This window comes from Rhinopithecus roxellana, chromosome 8 (assembly GCF_007565055.1).
Source record: "Rhinopithecus roxellana isolate Shanxi Qingling chromosome 8, ASM756505v1, whole genome shotgun sequence".
Classification (NCBI taxonomy): Eukaryota; Metazoa; Chordata; class Mammalia; order Primates; family Cercopithecidae; genus Rhinopithecus; species Rhinopithecus roxellana.
This window is the reverse complement of record NC_044556.1, coordinates 124,433,363-124,452,554: the sequence shown is the minus strand read 5'-3', so window position 1 is coordinate 124,452,554 and position 19,192 is coordinate 124,433,363. Positions and strand designations below refer to the sequence as shown.

Sequence of the window (19,192 nt, the reverse complement as noted above, 5' to 3'; positions counted from 1 at the left end):
GGATGGGCGGGAACCTCTGCCATTGACTAGTTAACTGATGAATAATCATTTTTCTTTCGTTTCCTTATCTTTGGAGTGGGAATAATAACTATTATCTCAAAAGGCTGTAGTGAGGATTAAATGTATAACACATGTAAAACTGAACAGTGAGCCTGGCACATAATAAGGATAAAATGCAGTAAACATGGCCTCAGGCTTTCTGTACATAGAATCCACTGGGTCTTTTCTAACTATATTTATTCCTTAAAGAAATTAAGATACGATTACCAAATAATATGTACAATTTTGAAGATCTTATATGTGATATCTGAAATGTCAGCAGTACTATATTTCCTTGAACTTTATGTTTTCCTTGAACTGGTCTGAATTTAAAAGGCACATTTAAACCAAGATGCCACTGGCAAACAGGGGACAAGAATAAATATAAACCCAGGCTACAGAAGTACAAAACAATTATTTTTTGATTCCCAAAAAAGTAAACTCTTGTCCTAAGTGTTTTATTAAACTGAAGCAAAGTCTGATTTTGATATATAGAATATTGTTTTATTCTTTATTTTAAATTTTTCTTACATGTTTAAAAATATACAGGGGTTCAGAACAACCTCAATAAAATGACAACATTTCTACTAAAAGACCTTTGAAGCCAAACCACCAGGGTGCAAACATGGTTGGCTTCTAATTTGAAGAGTCATAGGCACATTTTATTAAATGCATTTCATAAAACAAAGAAATCAAAAATGCTGAGAAGAAAAATACTCAGTAGTTTGATATAAATTTTAAAATATCTTTCAGGCAAGAAACTTATGGTAAAAAAGTAATATTTAGATGTTTTACTGCTCATACCTGCTTCACTAATTCCCCAAAATGCTACTTTGCTACATCTAAACCCCTGACAATTTATTACACAATCCCATGTAGCACGCAAAAAAATAAGTTAATCTCTGCATTTGAAAACAGATCATTACAAAAGAAAATACTGTCAGCTCTTACCTGTATTTGATAATTAAGTATATTATATTCTCAGCAGCACTAAAAATGCAGCTTTGTCTAATATAAATATCTAAATAACAGTTACACAAAAGTATTCTTCTCTTAAAATAAGTTTTTGTATATACTTTTTCCAATGTTGACAACTTAAACAACATTGATCTATATATTTTGCTAAGAAAACATTAGGCACAGATAATATAATTTACATTTTCTTTGCTGTAAAAAATATAATATGTGCAAATGCAAATCACACAAATGACTGACTAGTGGACACAACAGTAAGCTATCATAGACCTAACACAAAAAAGATTCATGTTTTATTTTATTTACTTACTTTTTAAAAGGGCATTCTAAGTACCCTTAAGAGTAATGCCTCACTGCTAGGTGAGTATCCTGCATCTGCATTAGAATTACTAGTGGGTTTTCTTAAAGAAAAACAAAGCTTTACTATAGCAAAAAAAGACATCACTTTTAAGCAGATGAACTAATTTAAAAGGAACCAGATAAAAATGTTTCAAAAAGCCATTAAATATATTTAATAAGCTACCAGATTGCTTTGCTGGAAGAAATACATTATTTAACATTATGGATGCTTTATACAGTAGATTCTTTCAATAGCTAAGACACTTCTAAAGTAAGGTAGCAATGGATGCAGATCAAGAAAAAGAGACAAAAAGAAAAAAAAAACAGGAGACTGTTAGGAAAAGGGGGAAAAGCAAATGTCATTTCACCCAGAAGAAACAAAAATACTGTTTCTGTTTGTTTGTAGCAGAAAAATTGTGCTGCAGAGAAGATTATAAAAACACAAGCAAAGGGGTTGTTTGGCAAGTAATAAAATGCAATGCTTACTGTGCATCCTCCATGAAGAGATCACTTATGGATTGTAGATTAGTGTGATTAAAGGTACACTTTGATGCAAAAGATTATACTTTGCCACATATATAATATGTAGCATTTTTCTATAAAGGGCAATTTATGTAAGTAATAACTTCCACAAAGAGTGAGAGAAACAGACAAAGTGAGAAAGACAGAGGCACGGTACAGTCAGACAGAAAGACAGAAACGCCAAGCCAAGGAGCTTGCTCATGTCCTGCAGAAGATTTGAGATATTATTTTTCATCTCAGTGCTTAATTTTTCCTATTACTGCACACAAATACTCACATGCTGTAATTATTTCATGAGATAACCCTCTATACATCCTTCCCTTTAGTTTCTTCCATGAAAAAGAAAAAAAAAGAGAAACCGTTAGTCTCATACTTCATTTTATAGTCAACTATTCAAGTAAATATTTCTCTGATGGCAAATTTCCAGATGAATCTAGAATATGATCCAAAACCACTGTCAGATTACATTTGATTTACTATGTAGCTCTCTTCAAATGGAGCAAGAATTAGCCCGTTTCCTAGGTTTGGGGTCTTGTGCTTCCTGATCCTTCACACACATACAGGATGTGCACATTGTCTCAGACAGTCTTCGGAGGCCTAGCCGGAAAACGCTGTTGGAGAGGCTGTATATTACACAGTTACAAAAACTATTACTTATTGCAAGCCAGGTTGTTAAGAAGGACAGAGTTGGATTGTCCAAGACCCGGGAGCTTTCTAGAAGAAAGTAAATTATATAGGGAAGCCACAGCATATAAAATACACTGGTTATCCTAAACAAAACCATGGCGTAGCGACGGTCAGGGCTGTGTCCAGTCTCTCTGGAAGAATCTACCTCATGGCTAGGGAATCGGGCTCTTCGGTCATTTATCTCTTTGGTGTGCTGACGGCAAATTTTGAAAATGTGGAAGTAAGTGAAGCAGACAACAAAGGCAGCAGGAGCATAAAGTAAACAAACAATAAAGCCAGTAAAATAGGCACTGGTGAGCCAAGAGGTGGCACACCATTCAAAAATGTCACCGTGGTAACCAGGTTTCCCCCAGCCAAAAAAGGAAGGCAAGAAAATTAGGCAGGAGTAGATCCAGATCAAAATAATGCAAATTCTCAGGCGACATGGGGTGACCAGTTGATTGTAGGAAAGAGGCTTGGTTATTGCAAGATAACGATCCACACTGATGCAAGCAAGACATGCCATAGAAACACTTTTTAGAACTGAGATGATATATCCAAAAACCTGGCAAGTCAATGACTCGTGGACACCTGTGGAGTAGTGGAGAAGTGAGAGAGTAGGAACCAAGCAGCTAACTCCAACGAAAAGATCAGCATATGCCATCGTCTGAATGAAATAGCTGGTAGTATAATGATGTAACAGTGGAGCACAATGAAAGACAAAGATAACTGTTAGATTCCCAGCAATGATCAGAAATGTCAGCAACACAATAACCACTGTCTCGAAGATGCAGACATCCACCACACTGTAGTGGCCAAATCCAAGTGGGCAGGAGTGATGCTCGGACACATTTACAATGCCACTGCTCATGTTCAGGATCCTCCATTCAGTCCACCTGGATTCATTCATGGCTTGGAAATTTAAAGATACCTGCAGACTTGGCCACCGCAAGCAGGTGCCCTGTCCAGCATCTGTTAAACACTGCACACGAGTGTTTCAGAACCTGCTTCAGTAGACAATGTCTGTGCTTCTGTCACAGCTGAGAGTCCCAGAGAGTGCTCAAGTCTCTTCATCAGCCTCAGTTCAGCAGTGACACACCTCAGCTTTCGGGCGGGGGGTGGGGGGGGGGTGGGGGGGGGAGAGAAGGGGGTAAGCTAGAAAGGAGGTGAAAAGAGGTCACTAATTAGTTTCCTTTGCCCTCAAATAACTTTTTGCAGGCATAAGGCACTTCTAGAGAAAATAGACTTATTATCTTGCACTATGAAAAATTAAAACTGTAAAAAGCAAAAAAAAAATGAATTGCCAAAGGAAGAAAAGCTTCTGTGGGCTGTTCTCCAAGAGAGGCAGTTTCTTAGGGAGCAACTAGGAAGAATGAGAAAGGAAAACTCTTAAACCATCTCAGGCTTCCTGCTTTATCTATGATGAAAAATGCATTCGTATTTTAGATTTTAAATATTTAAGACCTCAAATTTGGTTGAAAAGCTGAGAAAAAGTTCATTGTGGAAAAGAGTGTCTTTGGCCTTAGTTCAGGGATTGATGTTGGGGGGTCAAATTTATAATCTATTTCTCATTTTTCTAAAATCTAAGAAAAACAACTCTATCAAAGTTAATTTGAAGATTCATCTCTACATGGGCAGAATAGAGGTAACAGACTACAGATTGCCCTATAACTCTCATGAGAAAAAAGTATTTTCCAATAGAAAAGATAATATACAATGAATTAATGAATTAACACCTGACAAAATATAATAAACTTCTAAAGTTTTAATTCTGCATGCATTTTTAAAGCATTTAGATGAAAGCAGTTTTAGTTCATTACAGTTACTGGTGATACTAACAGCAATGTAACTTATACCTCTTCCTTTTCAAAATGAAATCATTTTTGGTATTAATTTGGCATCTATAACTTAAAATAACATTTGTTATTTGATATACCACCTTCCTTATAATAGAGCATGAAAATAAAATATGTAACTCACAGTTACTTTTCACCTTTGCAACTGTACACTCATATCTCACATATATATGTAAATCTAAAGTTAGACAATAATAAAACTTTCCAATACACTCTGAGCTTATTTGACCAGAAATGCTGCCATTATTTATTACTTAGGTATTTCTAATAGGCTTCATATTCTATTTTGCTATACCTTTTCTATTTTTGGTAGATGATTAACATATTAAATCATTACTTCAACTATATCTTCTGAAAGTGGAAAATTACCTTGTTTATTACATTTGCAGTTATGTAGCAGCCATATGTTAAAAAATGCCTCTTCTATTTCTGTATTCTATTTTGAGCAACTGCTCAATTAACACAGGGGCCATTAGGTAGGTTGCAAGTTAGTCTTATTTTAAAATACCTCTAAAGTATCAAGATGAGTTTAAATCCTAGAGTTTGAAATATTGCAAGGCTGGCAGGATAGAATCCATCCAAAATGCTTCCAAGGTCATTTTGATATCAGGTTAACATTTGCCAAAGTATTTTTTAAAAGTAAAGTCATTTCAGAGAGTCTCTTGTCATTCTTTGTTATCCTATCTTTTGAAGAAATAACATGCATTAGAAATAACGTTTCCTCCAGGAACAATGCAGCAGCTTAATAGAAAGCATTCTTCTGAAAGTTATTTTCTGATGCACCACCAAGTCATTCAGGGAAGTCCTTCTTCTTTTATAATAGCCACAGGATATTTCTTCTTGTACATTCCTAGTTTCACTTATCACAAAACAGTTCTCTTGTTACAGGAATAAGGTAATGCTTCTCACCTACATTCACTCTTATCAGCTGCTAGGCTGGGCTGCTTGATTCAGAAGTCCGATTTACTGTGATGCAGTTACAAGGATGCTCTCAGTATATTCTTCACAATCTCTCAGCATCAATGCCTCCACCTGAGCCCAAGCCCTCCTCCTCCTCCTCATCCTGGGCTGATGCAGAAAAACTCACCATCAGAAAGGTGACTCGGCCCTCCTGCCCCAATCAACAGCACAGCCAATGGCTACTGCAGCTGAAACTGTCACTAGGTAACAGTTGCCAGGCACATGCAGGCTTATAGACTTACTCGGCAAGCTCCGATCAAGACTGACAAAAGAAGACAATGGAACTGACCGATCTTTATAATATATTAAGGTATTTATGAACTTCTCAAGGTATTCTCCTTATAGCATTTGTAAAGATTATTTTGCATGAACAGGACAGAAAAAATAAACTGGCATACTCCTGTAAACGCTGTAAAGAAACTACCACAAGGTACTATGACACTAAAAAGTCAGCAGTAATCTAATGCTCATTGGCAGAAAAAACTTATTAATTATTAAAAATCTGCCAAGTCTTCATGAACTAAAGTGATTTGACTACTAATTTCTCTCTAAAATATATAGTTATATTTGAATTAACAGAAACTATAAATCATTTACTAATCTCTCCAATCCCTACCACATCCACAAAAAATTGCTGAGTTTGATGTATTTAACTGTACAAACAAATCAACACAACTAGCACTACTGTACCAAAATCTATTCAGAGAAATAATGAAGGTCAAATATGATCTCGAAAGAACACAGAAATTAGAATAAATAGAAACATTGCTTATCCACTTTTTATCCTAATATGAAAAAAAGGTCAAATGGTCAAAGAAATTTGTTCTAAGTGCTCGAGCTACACATACCTAAACTAGAACAATGCAAATTAAACTCAAATATTTGATGGACATTAAAAACATTTCTGATTATTTTGACTTACTACAGACAAACATTCACTATTTTAAACATACTTCTTATGGGATCAGCACTTTTCTTAAAAGTGACTTAGCACTAATTTACAAATTATTTCAGAATTAAAATACACCAGGAAAATTAAGATAAAAATGGAAGATAACTAACATTTGTTGAGTATTTTCTATATGTCAAGCATTGTGCTGTGTGCATTATATACTTCTCCTTTATAAAAATCTTAAAACTCTATGAAGTAGGTACCATCATTATCCTTTTCCAAACGAAGAAAGCAGATACTAGAGATAGTAAGTATAACTTGCCTATAATTACAGACTTGTGAAACTAGGACTGAAATAGGTTATTATTATTCTTAAGACTAAAAATTGCAAATCAAAACCACAATGAGATACCATCTCACACCAGTCAGAATGGTTATTAAAAAGTGAAAAAATTACAGATGTTTGCAAGGTGGTGGAATTAGTTCAGCCACTGTGAAGTGCAGTTTGACGATTTCTCAAAAATGTAAAACAGAACTACCATTCAACCCAGAGGAATAGAAACCATTCTACCAAAAAGATACATGCAGTCATGTGTTCAATGCAGCACTATTCACAATAGCAAACATGGATCAATCTAGATGCCTATCAACAATGGACTAAATAAAGAAAACATGGTACATATACACCATGAAGTACTATGCAGCCATAAAAAGAACAAAATCATGTCCTTTGCAGAAAGACAGATGCAGCTAGAGGCCATTATCCTAAGTAAATCAATGCAAAAACAGAAAACCAAATACTGCATATTCTCACTTATAAGTGGGAGCTAAGCCCTGAGCACATATGGACACAAAGAGGGGAATAATAGATGCTGGGCCTGACTCCACAGGAAAGGTGGAGGGAGAGAGGACTGAAAAACTACCTATTAGGTACTATGCTCACTATGCTCACTACCTGGGTGATGAAATCATTTGTATACCAAACCAGTGACACACAATTTATCCATGTAACAAACTTGTACGTGTACTCCCTGAACCATAAATAAGCAAAAATACAAGAATAAAACAAATAAAACCCCCACTCTCTTCTTTCTTCTGATGGCTGCTGGTCAGAAAATGTCTTAGAATAATTTCAAATTTTATAAAAATGATTTCTATCATATCAAGTATCTTTTCTTACTGCAATGGAATAAAACTAAAAATCACAAGAGGAGCTTTGGAAACTGTGCAAATACATGGAAATTAAACAATATGCTCTTGAATGACCAATGGGTCAATGAAGAAATTAAGAGGAGAATTTTAAAAGTTCTTAAACAAATAAAAATGGAAACGCAGCATACCAACACCTATGAGATACAGCAAAAGCAATAATAACACAGAAACTTATAGAAATAAATGCCTAATCAAAGAAATAGAAAGACTTCAAATAAATAACCTAATGACACACCTCAAAAAACTATAAAAGTAAGAAGAAACCAACCCAATATTAGTAGAATGAAAGGAATAATAAAGAGCAGAGCAGAAGTAAATGAAATTGAGACCTAAAAAACATACAAAAGATCAAGAAAACAAAAACTTGATTTTTGAAAAGATAAAACAAAATCAACAAACCCGTAGCTAGACTAAGCAAAAAAAGAAGACCCAAATAAATAAAATCAAAGATGAAAAAAAGACATTACAATTGACTCCATGGAAATACAAAGGATCATTGGAGACTATTGTGAAAAATATATATGCCAACAAACTGGAAAACCTAGAAAAACTGGCTAAATTCCTGGACACATACAATCTACCAAGATTGAACCATGAAGAAATAGAAAATCTGAACGCCCAATAATGAGTAAAGAGACTGAAGCAATAATAAAAAGTCTCCCATCAAAGACATGCCCAGAACTTGATGGCTTCACTGCTGAATTCTACCAAACACTTAAAGAAGAACTAATATCAACTCTACTCAAACTATTCTTAAAAAGTTAAGAGGAGAGAATACTTCCAAACTCATTCTATGAGGCCAGCATTATCTTGATACCAAAAGCATACATGGACACATACAACAAAGAAAATTATAGGAGACCAATATCCCTGAGGAACATAGATGCAAAAATCCTTAACAAAACACTAGCAAACCAAACAACACATTAAAAAGATATGCCATGTTCATGGATTCGAAGAATTAATATTGTTAAAAGGACAATACCACCCAAAGCAACATACAGATTTACTGCAATCCCTTTCAAAATACCGAAGACATTCAAATAAATAGAAAAAAAAAAAAAAACTAAAATTTGTATGGAACTACAAAAGACCCTGAATAGCTAAAGCAATCCTTAGAAAAAAGAACAAAGCTAGAGGCATCATTCTACCTGACTCCAAATATACTACAAAGTTATAGTAACCAAAACAGCATATTAGCATAAAAACACACAGACCAATGGAACAGAACAGAGAACCCAGAAATAAATCTACACATTTATAGTCAACCTAAATTCAGTAAAGGCACCAAGAAAATACACTATTGAAAAGACAGTGTCTTCCATCAATGCTGCTGGAAAAACTGGATATCCATATGCAGAAAAATAAAACTAGACTCCTGTCTCTCACCATATACAAAAATCAAGTCAAAGTTGATTAAAAACTTAAAGATAAGACCTGAAACTATGCAGCTAATACAAGAAAACACTGGGGAAATGCTTCAGGACATTGGTTTTGGCAATGATTATTTGAGTAAGACCTCAAAAGCACAGGCAACAAAACAAAAATAGACAAACAGGATGATATTAAGCTAAAAAGCTTCTGCACAGCAAAGAAAATAATCAACACAGTGAACAGGCAACCTATAAAATGTGAAAATATTAGCAAACTATCCACCTGACAAGGGATTAATAATGAGAAAAAAAAAAAACAATTAAAAAGTCCGCAAAAGATAGGAATAGATATTTCTCACAGGAGGACAAACAAATTGCCAAGAGGTATATGAAAAATTACTCAATTTGCATCTGGCAAATGCAAATCAAAACTACAATGAGATATAGTCTCACCTAGTTAATATGGCTATTATCAAAAAGACAAAAAGTAACAAGCACTGGTGAGGATGCAGAGAAAACAGAACACTCATACACCATTGGGGGAATTAAAACTAAAATAGTCATTATGGAAAACAATATGGAATTTCCTCAAAAATTTAAAAATAGAACTATCATATGATCCAGCAATCCCACTGCTGGGTATATATCCAAAAGAAAGGAAATCAACAATATCAAACAGATATATGCCCTACCATGTTGTTATTATAACACTATTCACAATAGCCAACATATGGAAACAACCCAAGTATCCATCAAGATACGAATAGGTGGGGGGAAAAGCAATATGTATATACAATAAAATATTATTCAACTATAAAAAATAATGAAATCCTTACATTTGCAGCAACATTATTGGAACTGGAGGACATTATGTTCAGTGAAATAAACCAGGCACAGAAAGACAAACATTGAATACTCTCACTCATATGTGTGAGTTTAAAAAGTTGATCTTATCAAAGTAGTGAGTAATATGATAGTTGCCAGAGGCTGGGAAGGGTAGGGAAGAAGGAACGAAAAGAGTTACAAAATGGTTACAAAAATGCAGTCAAATAGAAGGAATAAGTTCTAGTGCTTGTAGTAAGGAGATTATAGTTAACAATTTACTATATACTTCAAAATAGCTGAAGAGAAGTTAGAATGTTACCAACACCATAAGTCATAAATGTTTGAGATGATAGATGTCCCAATTTCCCTGATTTGATCATTACACACTGTATGCACGTATCAAAATATCACATGTACCCCATATATAACTCTTATGTATCATTAATTGTAAAAATGATTTCTACTCCCTGATTCTAAAATAAAAGTTTGAAAAAAAATATTTCTAAAGAGTAGAAGGCCCTATTCTTTCCTCCATGTTGAATTGCCTTTCAGAGAAAACCATGTTACTGCCAAAATCTTTGGAGGTTTAGGTGAATATAGAATGGTAAGTGTATTTCTCATTACCAGAAATGAGATGTTTGTAAGACACATTAGAATAACAATTTTCACATGAATACTATGTTTAAGGATGAAAAGGCAATATTTAAATTTTATACAAAAGGCTAGAAAGTCCTATTTTATAGGGAAATATTTTGACTTTTAGAGATAAAAGTATTAAAATCAAATTCAGATCTAATATTCTCTAGTACAAGAAAAATAAATATTTAAAATAAAATTATATTTGATAAATATTCATGAATGTAGATAGGTCTCACATTCCTTGTAAAGAAAAGTTAAATGCTAAGATTCACTACCAAACCATTGAAAAAGTATAGCCATTACACATATTTGAAACAGTTTTGAATCATAATATTTCTAAAATTAGGAAAATGGCAAAAAATACCATTCAGAAAATTTCACATACTAAATCCCTTTAGTTTGTTTCCAAAAAATAATCACTGGTAACTATTTGAATCTAGAAATACTGTAAATAATCCATAACTGCACATGCTTCTAAAGGGAGATGAAAACATGAGATAAAGTTTCAGAAGCAGTGCCTTTGACCTACTAAGCCTCCCTCTTTCTTTCCACCAACTTAAAAAAAAAAAAAAAAGCTTCAGCAGCTCAAACAAAGTAGTTTTTTTCTTTTTAGCAACTGACTGTACTAGCTCCTTGTTTTTTTGTTTGTTTGTTTTTGTTTTTGTTTTTTTGAGACACAGTTTCAATCTTGTTGCCCAGGTAGGAGTGCAATGGCATGATCTCGGCTCACTGCAACCTCTGCCTCCCAGATTAAGCAATTCTCCTGCTTCGCCTCCCAAGTAGCTGCGATTATAGGAACGCACCACCACGACTGGCTAATTTTGTATTTTTAGTAGAGATGGGGTTGCACCATGTTGGTCAGGCTGGTCTCGAACTCCTGACCTCAAGTAATCCACCCGCCTTGGCCTCCCAAAGTGCTGGGATCACAGACATGAGACACTGCGCCCAGCTGACTAACTGTACTAGCTTCCTTACTTTTCTTCCTTTCCATACTTTTTTCCAATCGGATTATAGTATGAACACATTTATAACATGAAGCTTTACTGACAAAAGAGTACTAATATATATTTACACAGTTTCCTATATAAAGCATGCTTTGTTTTCAAATTAGGCATAATTCTTTTCATTTTCGGGGTCATTAGGTATCTTATTATTGCCATTTTTTTCCACAATCATCAACTGCCTCCTCCTGCTTTCAACTGATGAATGCTAATCAGAAAATATCTAGGAGGAATCATTATACGGAATTACTTGTAACAGCCCAAACTGTGTAGCTTTATTACATGATACTTCACAGGCATTTGATTTTTTATTTATACATTAGATATGTTTTATTCTTTTATATTTATCAATATTTCATTATTAAAACATCCAGTCAATAAAAACTACTCCTCAAAAGAACTTAAGTAGCAAAGCAAGAAAGGACCATTAGCCATCAATGGCAAATAGGATAAATAGTAGGCAATGCCTATCAAAGAGAACTATACAAGCAATATAGTATCAAAGAAAGTAAACAAATAGAGGCCGGTCAAGGTAGCTCACACCTGTAATCCCAGAACTTTGGAAGGCCAAGGTGGGCTGATCAACTTGAGGTCAGGAGTTCAAGACTAGCCTGGCCAATATGGTGAAGCCCTGTCTCTACTAAAAATACAAAAAATTAGCCAGGCATGGTGGTGCATGCCTATAATCCCAGCTACTCAGGAGGCTGAGGCATAAGAATTGCTTACAGTGAGCAGAGATAGCACCATTGTGCACTCCAGTCTGAGCAACAGAGTGAGACTGTCTCAAAAAAAAAAAAAAAAAAAAAGGTAAACAAATACAGACTAAAGTAAACCTGTTGTCCTTTAATAAATTTAAAAACGTACCAAAAGGCAAATGCATTCAAAATTTACCTATTTCCTCTGCTACTTCTCCTACCTGGTAACTTTTCTCGATCTTCCCTATCATTACCCTAGCAAACCAGCATCATCTTGTGCTTAGACACCTGTAGTGTCTTCCAGTGTGGCCTTTTTGAGTTGTTTGTAGTCTCTCTTCAAATCATTACTCACAAAAGAGACAAAGTATTTTTTTTCCACAATGCAAACCAGATCACATTACTTCTGTTTTAAAATACTTCACTGGTTTTATATTGCCCTTATGATAAGATCCTAACAGGTGCTACAAAAACTGGTCTCCATGCATCCACCCAGTCTCATTTCTCTTCTATGTTGTTTAGGATTAACTAAACTACCTCTATCTCCCCCACCAACTCATATCCCTCACCCAACAGTCGCAAATATACTTGCTATGTTCCCTACGGTCTCAGGATATTTGTAACTGCTGCTTACTAAGCCATCACACTTCTTTTTATTTAATTCAGATGCAATCTTTAGGTCTCAGTTTTAATAACACTTCCTCTGGGAAATCTTCTTGAGTTCCCACAGGGAACCAGACCAGATTCAACACTTATTATGGTTTATAATTATTTACTTCATTCAGCTTTGTCTTCTTGACTAGACTACAGGTCTCATGAGGGAAGCAACATCTGCTTTGTTTGATGTTGCATCTCAAGTGCCTACACTGTGGTGCTAGACACAGAATAGGTGTTGAACAAATAAGTATTTAACATAATTTTAATATAAAGCACATAAAATAGCTAAAAGAGTCTATCAAAGGACTGAAAAACACTAACATCCAGTCTATCTGAAGCTCAGAATCCACAAACTTCACAAGAAAAAGCTAGAAAATGTATTTCCCAATTGTGGGAGGGGGGAATTAACCTCCTAATATATTCAAATGAAGGGCAGTATTAGTCATCTATAAATCTCCCTACACTAAACTAAATATGAGTATTTCACTAGCGCTTTGAAAAGTCCTATCTAGCAAGACAATGATTAATTACTTATCATCTAAACAATGCCAAATGGTGCAAAATACAGTATCAATGCACAGTAAACATACTATCAAATGTAGTATTAAAGCAACTTGATCTAAGTGCCAAGAATCAAACCTCTGAAGTGATACATATCACAATCTACTGATTTAGTTACCTCTCAAGGTAGGAAAACAATTTCATGTTGTCAATTTCATTTCATTATGAGACAAATTATTAGCAACTAAGAATATTTAAGAATAAGTTAATTTAGTGGCAAAAGAAAGAAAACTTCCTCAACCTGACAAAGACACTTTATGGGAAAACCTACATCTAGCATAATATTTAATGGTGAAATATTAAATGCTTTTTTCCCAAGACTAGGAAAAAGGGAAGGATATCTGCTCTTACACATCTGTATACATTGTACTAGAGGTCCCAGCCAGTAAACAGGTGAGGAAAAAAAAAAAAGCCATACAAGAAAAGGAAGATATAATTGTGCACATAAGAAATACTAAAACGTCTTTCCAAGAGCCCACTAGAATTAATGAGTAAATTTTGTCGGAACATAGGTCAATATATAAAAATCATTGCATTTCAATACACTTGCAAGAAACAGTAGGAAAAAAATTTTAAAAACAATAAATCATTTAAAATAGCCTTTAAAAACAGAAAGGAGGTGAAAATGTAAAAAACCTCTACTCTGAAAACTATAAAATGTCATTTGAGAAAAATTAAAAGGTCCTATATAAATGGAGATACATATATGCACTATCTTTTTTTTTTTTTTTTTTTTTTTGACAGTCTTGTTGTGTCTCCCAGGCTGGAGAGCAGTGGCATGATCTCGGCTCACTGCAAACTCCACCTCCTGGGTTCAAGCAATTCTCCTGCTTCAGACTCCCGAGTAGCTGGGATTACAGGTGGCCACCACCATGCCCAGCTAATTTTTGTATCTTTAGTAGAGACGAGGTTTCACCATGTTGACCAGGCTGGTCTCAAACTCCTGAACTCAAAAGTGATCCACCTGCCTCGGCCTCCCAAAATGCTGGGATTACAGGCGTGAGCCACTGTGCCCGGCCTACTATCTTTATGGAATGGAAGAATCAATATTGTTAAGAACGTCAATTTTTCTCAAATTGATCTTTAGATTCAAGGCTATTGCAATTAAAATCCAGGCAGTTTTTTGTAGAACTGACAGGCTACTAATTCTAACACCTATATGCAAACATAAAGGATCTAAGATAGCTAAAACAATCTCGGGAAAGAGAAAAAAAAAAAAACAGAAAACAAAAAACAAAGTTGAAAGACAGGCACAATCTGATTTCAAGACATATTATAAAGCCTTAAGAGTTAAGATCTTGCATAAAGGATATACAAAATGATCAGTGAGAAGAAGAAAGTCTAAAAATAAACCCACACTTATATGGTCAACTGAATTTCAATTAAAAATTCTAAGACAAACCAAGGAAAAAGGAAAATTTTCTCAGTAAATGGTACTAGAAAAATTTGAATAATCTCCTGGGGAAAAATTAACTTAGACCAAGTCCTCACAACATATAGAAAAATTTAAATGAGATGGATCATAGATCTAAACAAACAAACAAACAAAAAAACTGAAACTGCAAATATATAGCTTCTAAAGGAAAACATTCTAGAAGAAGAATATCTTCACAACTTAAGAACAGACAAAGATGAACAGGTGTAGTGGTTCACACTTACAATCCCAACACTTTGGGAGGCCTAACCAGGAGGATCACTTGAGTCCAGGAGTTCAAGACAAGCCTGGGCAACATAGCAAAACCTTGCTCACACCAAAAACAAAATTTAGCTAGGTGTGGTGGCGCACACCTGTAGTCTCAGCTACCTGCAAGCTGAGGCAAGAGGACTGCTTCAGTCCAGAGTGCTAAGCTACAGTAAGCTATGATCATGCCAACACACTCCAGCCTAGGTGACACAGCAAGACTGTGTCTCTTAAAAAATAGACAAAGACTTATTAGGATACTGGAAGCAATAACTATAAAAAAGTTTAATAAATTATACTTAAATGTTCTGCTTAGCAAAATACATCATTAAGAAAATCAGCAAGCCGAAGACAGTATTAGCAAAACATATATCTAACAAAGCACTTGCATCCAAAATACATAACTGACACCTACAATTTGTTAATATGAATACAAATAATCCGATGACAAATGGTGAAAAAACTGGAAGACACTTCACAAAAGAAGATATAAAAATAACCATTAAGAAAATGAAAAAGTGCTCAGCATCCACAGTCATCAGGAAAAGGCAAAGTACATGAGATACCAATATACACCCACAATGAGATACCAATATATACCCACTAGAATGGCTAAAACTAAAAGACTGACAGAACAATGTTGGTAGGGATATAGAACAACTGAAACCATACACTGCTGGTAGTAGTGTAAAATGGCTCAACTTTGAAAACTTTGACGAACAGTTTGGAATTTTCTTACAACATTTAAAAAAACTACCCTATCTCTCCCATCAATTCCATCCAATAGAAAGGAAAACACATTGTCCACAAAAGACTTGCATTAAAATGTTCACAGCAGTATGTATAAAAATGAAATAGCCAAAATCAGAAACAGCCCACACACATCTATCAACAGAGGAATGAATAAACAAACCGTGATATTTCCATACAATGAAATACAGCAATGAAAAGGAACAAAACTAAAGACACACACAACATGGATGAATCTTAAAACTAAAGGAAAGAAGCCATACATTGAAGAATACACATTGCATGATTTTATATGAGGTTCTGAAATGGGAAACACTAATTTTTGCTGAAAGAAATCAGAACCCTAGTTGCTTCAGCAGGGTGTGTGTGTGTGTGTGTGTGTGTGTGTGTGTGTGTGTGTGTATGCATGCACTCATGTGCACACACGTATCAGTCAAGACTGGCAAGAGGTATGAGGAAACTTTCAGGAATGAGGGAAGCATTCCGTATCTTGATACATGTGGTTACACACATGCATGCATGTCAAAGCTCATTAAAATGTAATATTTAAGACCTGTGTAAGTTATAGCTGAAGAGCCTGAAAAGGCTGTGATGGCATTTGCATGTAATCAAGTGTTCGACTTCTGTGTAAAGCCACGAAATGAGAGCCCTAAATAATTTGAGTGAATTTTGAGGCATTGCCAGGAAATTATATAGTATAATGATATTTAAAAAGAAACATACCAGAATCCTTTGTAGCAATGTGCCATAAAGAAGGAGAGCTACTAAAACGTCTAAAAGAACAGATACTGGTGGATGGAGTAAGTATATCCAGCCTGCGCGTACTTTCACACTCAATCAGCATATCTGACTCATGGCTCAGTGTTTGTACTCAAGACACAACAGCCCAGCTGCAAGTGAGACACTGAGAAAAGACATATTAAATGCCAGTTATACAACACTTTGAGACTGCCCTAGCTAGCTAAGATCTAAGACAATGGGCTAAGTAAGCAAAACCTTTGAGAGGTTCCATTATGTTTCATCGATCATAAAGAAAAGTGGAGAAAAAAATACCAATTTACATGTATATTTACCACCTTCTTAGTGGGAGAAAGTCTCAAACATAAAATATGTGTTTAAAACTCAATTAATAGGTCAAAACAGTATGCAGAGCAATAACATAAAACCATACACAGTATGATCTTTTTTCTCATATTTTCCCCTAGGTATGTTATTACCTTTAATAAACATTTATTAAGTTTGAAGACAAGGAGATACTATGACTTAGAGGAAAGAATGTAGGCTTTACAATCAGACAGACTTGGGTTGGCATGATGGCTGTACCAGTTAACTATGAGGCCTTGGGTATATCTTTCCATGTATCTCAGCTTCCATCTTTAAAATGGAGATAGTAAATACTTAACTTTAAAAGTTGGTTATGAAAACTAAAACCTTAAAAACAAAGCATGTAAAGCATACAGTGGCTATTCATTCAAAGCTCACTGATAGTAAGATAAGCATATTATTTTACCATCAGTAAGCTTTTTGTTCAATCGTTTTTCCTTCAGAAACTACATCCACAGGTAACATGCTGAGTTTTGGAAATTAATAATAACACTTTCTCATTTCTATTGACTGCCAACTCCCTCATCATTCCTTTTTTTAAAGTACATTAACGAAAAGAAATATCGGCCAGGCACAGTGGCTCACGCCTGTAATCCCAGCACTCTGGGAGGCCGAGGCGGGCAGATCATGAGGTCAAGAGATCGAGACCATCCTGGCCAACATGGTGAAACCCTGGCTCTACTAAAAATACAAAAATTAGCTGGGCATGGAGGTGAACGCCTGTAGTCTCAGCTACTTGGGAGGCTGAGGCAGAAGAATTGCTTGAACCTGGGAGACAGAGGTTGCAGTGAGCCGAGATCGCACCACTGCACTCAGCCTGGTGACAGTGAGAGACTCCTTCTCAAAAAAAAAAAAAGAAAAGAAAAGAAAGAAAAGAAAAATCATTGTCTGAACTTGACCATGCTTTTCAGGAAAACCCTGTGATTAGCAATAAAATAACACAAAAATTACCAAGCCTTAGTCTATGAAAACCTAAGGTACGTGGATCTTACATTTCCCAGATAAATGAGGGTTTTTTTTAAATTGTTTTTTAATATTATGTTTTATGCTAGTGGACTGGATAAAGAAAATGTGATACACAGACAACATGGGATAGTACATAGCCATAAAAAAATGAAATCACATCTTTTGCAGCAGAATGGATGCGACCAGAGGCTATTATCCTAAGCAAATTAATGCAAGAGTAGAAAAGCAAAAACCCATGTTCTCGCTTGTAAGTAGGAACTAAACATTGGGTACTCATGGACATAAAGATAGCAACAATAGATGCTGGGAACTACTAGAGTTGGAAGGGAGGGAGGAAGGTAAGGCTTAAAAAACTATTGGTACAATGCTCACTACCTGGGTGAAGGGATCAACCATACCCCAAACCTCAGCATCATGCAGTATTCTGATATGGCAAACCTGCATGTGTATCCCTGAATCGAAAATAAAAGTTGAAATTATTTCTTTAAAAAAGAAAAAGAAAAATGACCCCAAGTTTTAAAAAAATTTTGTTTTACCTATTACATTAGGCATCTCAATTCTTATAAGATGTATTATCTATTCCTCTGTCTTTTTAAACCAAGAATTCTGACATAATTTCATATTTGGTAGCCTAAGATCATCACTATTAACATCAATTTGAATACTGTCTTCTGATACAATCATACCTTTGTAGCTGCTGGATTTGTTTGATTTCCATAAGAATTAGGTACCTTAAAAATAATACTCAGCTCTCTATATTTTATGAATCTATTTGCATAGCAAACATAGCAGTAGCCCCTCCTTCCTGTTCTAATTTGCTGTGCTTATTTTCTAGAGGCTTCAGTATCAGAAACCAAGCTTATAACAACTTTTTCTCAAAGAGAGTAAATAAAGGTAACTGCTCTATGAGTAAAGTGCCATAGCTCAGGCCTAAGCTGTCAGTTCTTTCTAGGTAAGTGAGGAGGTACTGTTTTAGTATGCAGCAGGTATGAAAATACACTGAAAAATAACATAGGAGAAAAGGAAATTTCAGCGTTTCTTACATCTCCCATGACTTACAACTATCCATCAATCATGATCTTTTCCTGCTTTATAAACTAACAAATCTGGAAGTTAAATTTTTTATATCATTTTTTTATCAATGAAATCTGATAAAAATTAGAATTATCTCATAGAATTTGGTTCAAAACAGCTGTATCCCTTCAACTTTTGTACAGTAAAAACAGAGAGAGAAAAGTTGAACCTTAAGACATTTCCTACAAAAGTTTGTTAAAATTATATGAAAACAGAAGAGCACAAACCTATTTTAAATAATGGGTTCACATTATAGGAAAGAAATGTTGGTTCATATTCATTTTTAATTAAAAGAAAATTTTCTCTTATAAAAGAAAATTGCTATTTTTTAGGATATCTTATTGTTATGGCAACTGAAGTGCTAAAAATAATAAAGAAATATCAAAGTTGTTATAGCAACTAGAATTT

The 19,192-nt window shown here is 34.7% G+C and overlaps 2 protein-coding genes across 3 annotated transcripts in view; both read right to left on the bottom strand.

Moving 5' to 3' along the window:
- RABGAP1L (RAB GTPase activating protein 1 like) overlaps positions 1–19,192 on the bottom strand; it is a 781,286-nt gene that overhangs the window by 496,218 nt on the left and 265,876 nt on the right. The window lies entirely within an intron of this gene.
- On the bottom strand, positions 1,717–3,608 carry GPR52 (G protein-coupled receptor 52). Its single transcript, XM_010367382.2, has one exon. It carries the CDS (start codon positions 3,449–3,451, stop codon positions 2,366–2,368), a length of 1,086 nt encoding a protein of 361 aa, XP_010365684.1. The 5' UTR covers positions 3,452–3,608; the 3' UTR covers positions 1,717–2,365.

Coding starts and splice junctions, on each gene's coding strand:
- GPR52 (XM_010367382.2), bottom strand. CDS start 3,451: ATGAATGAATCCAGGTGGACTGAATGGAGGATCCTGAACATGAGCAGT.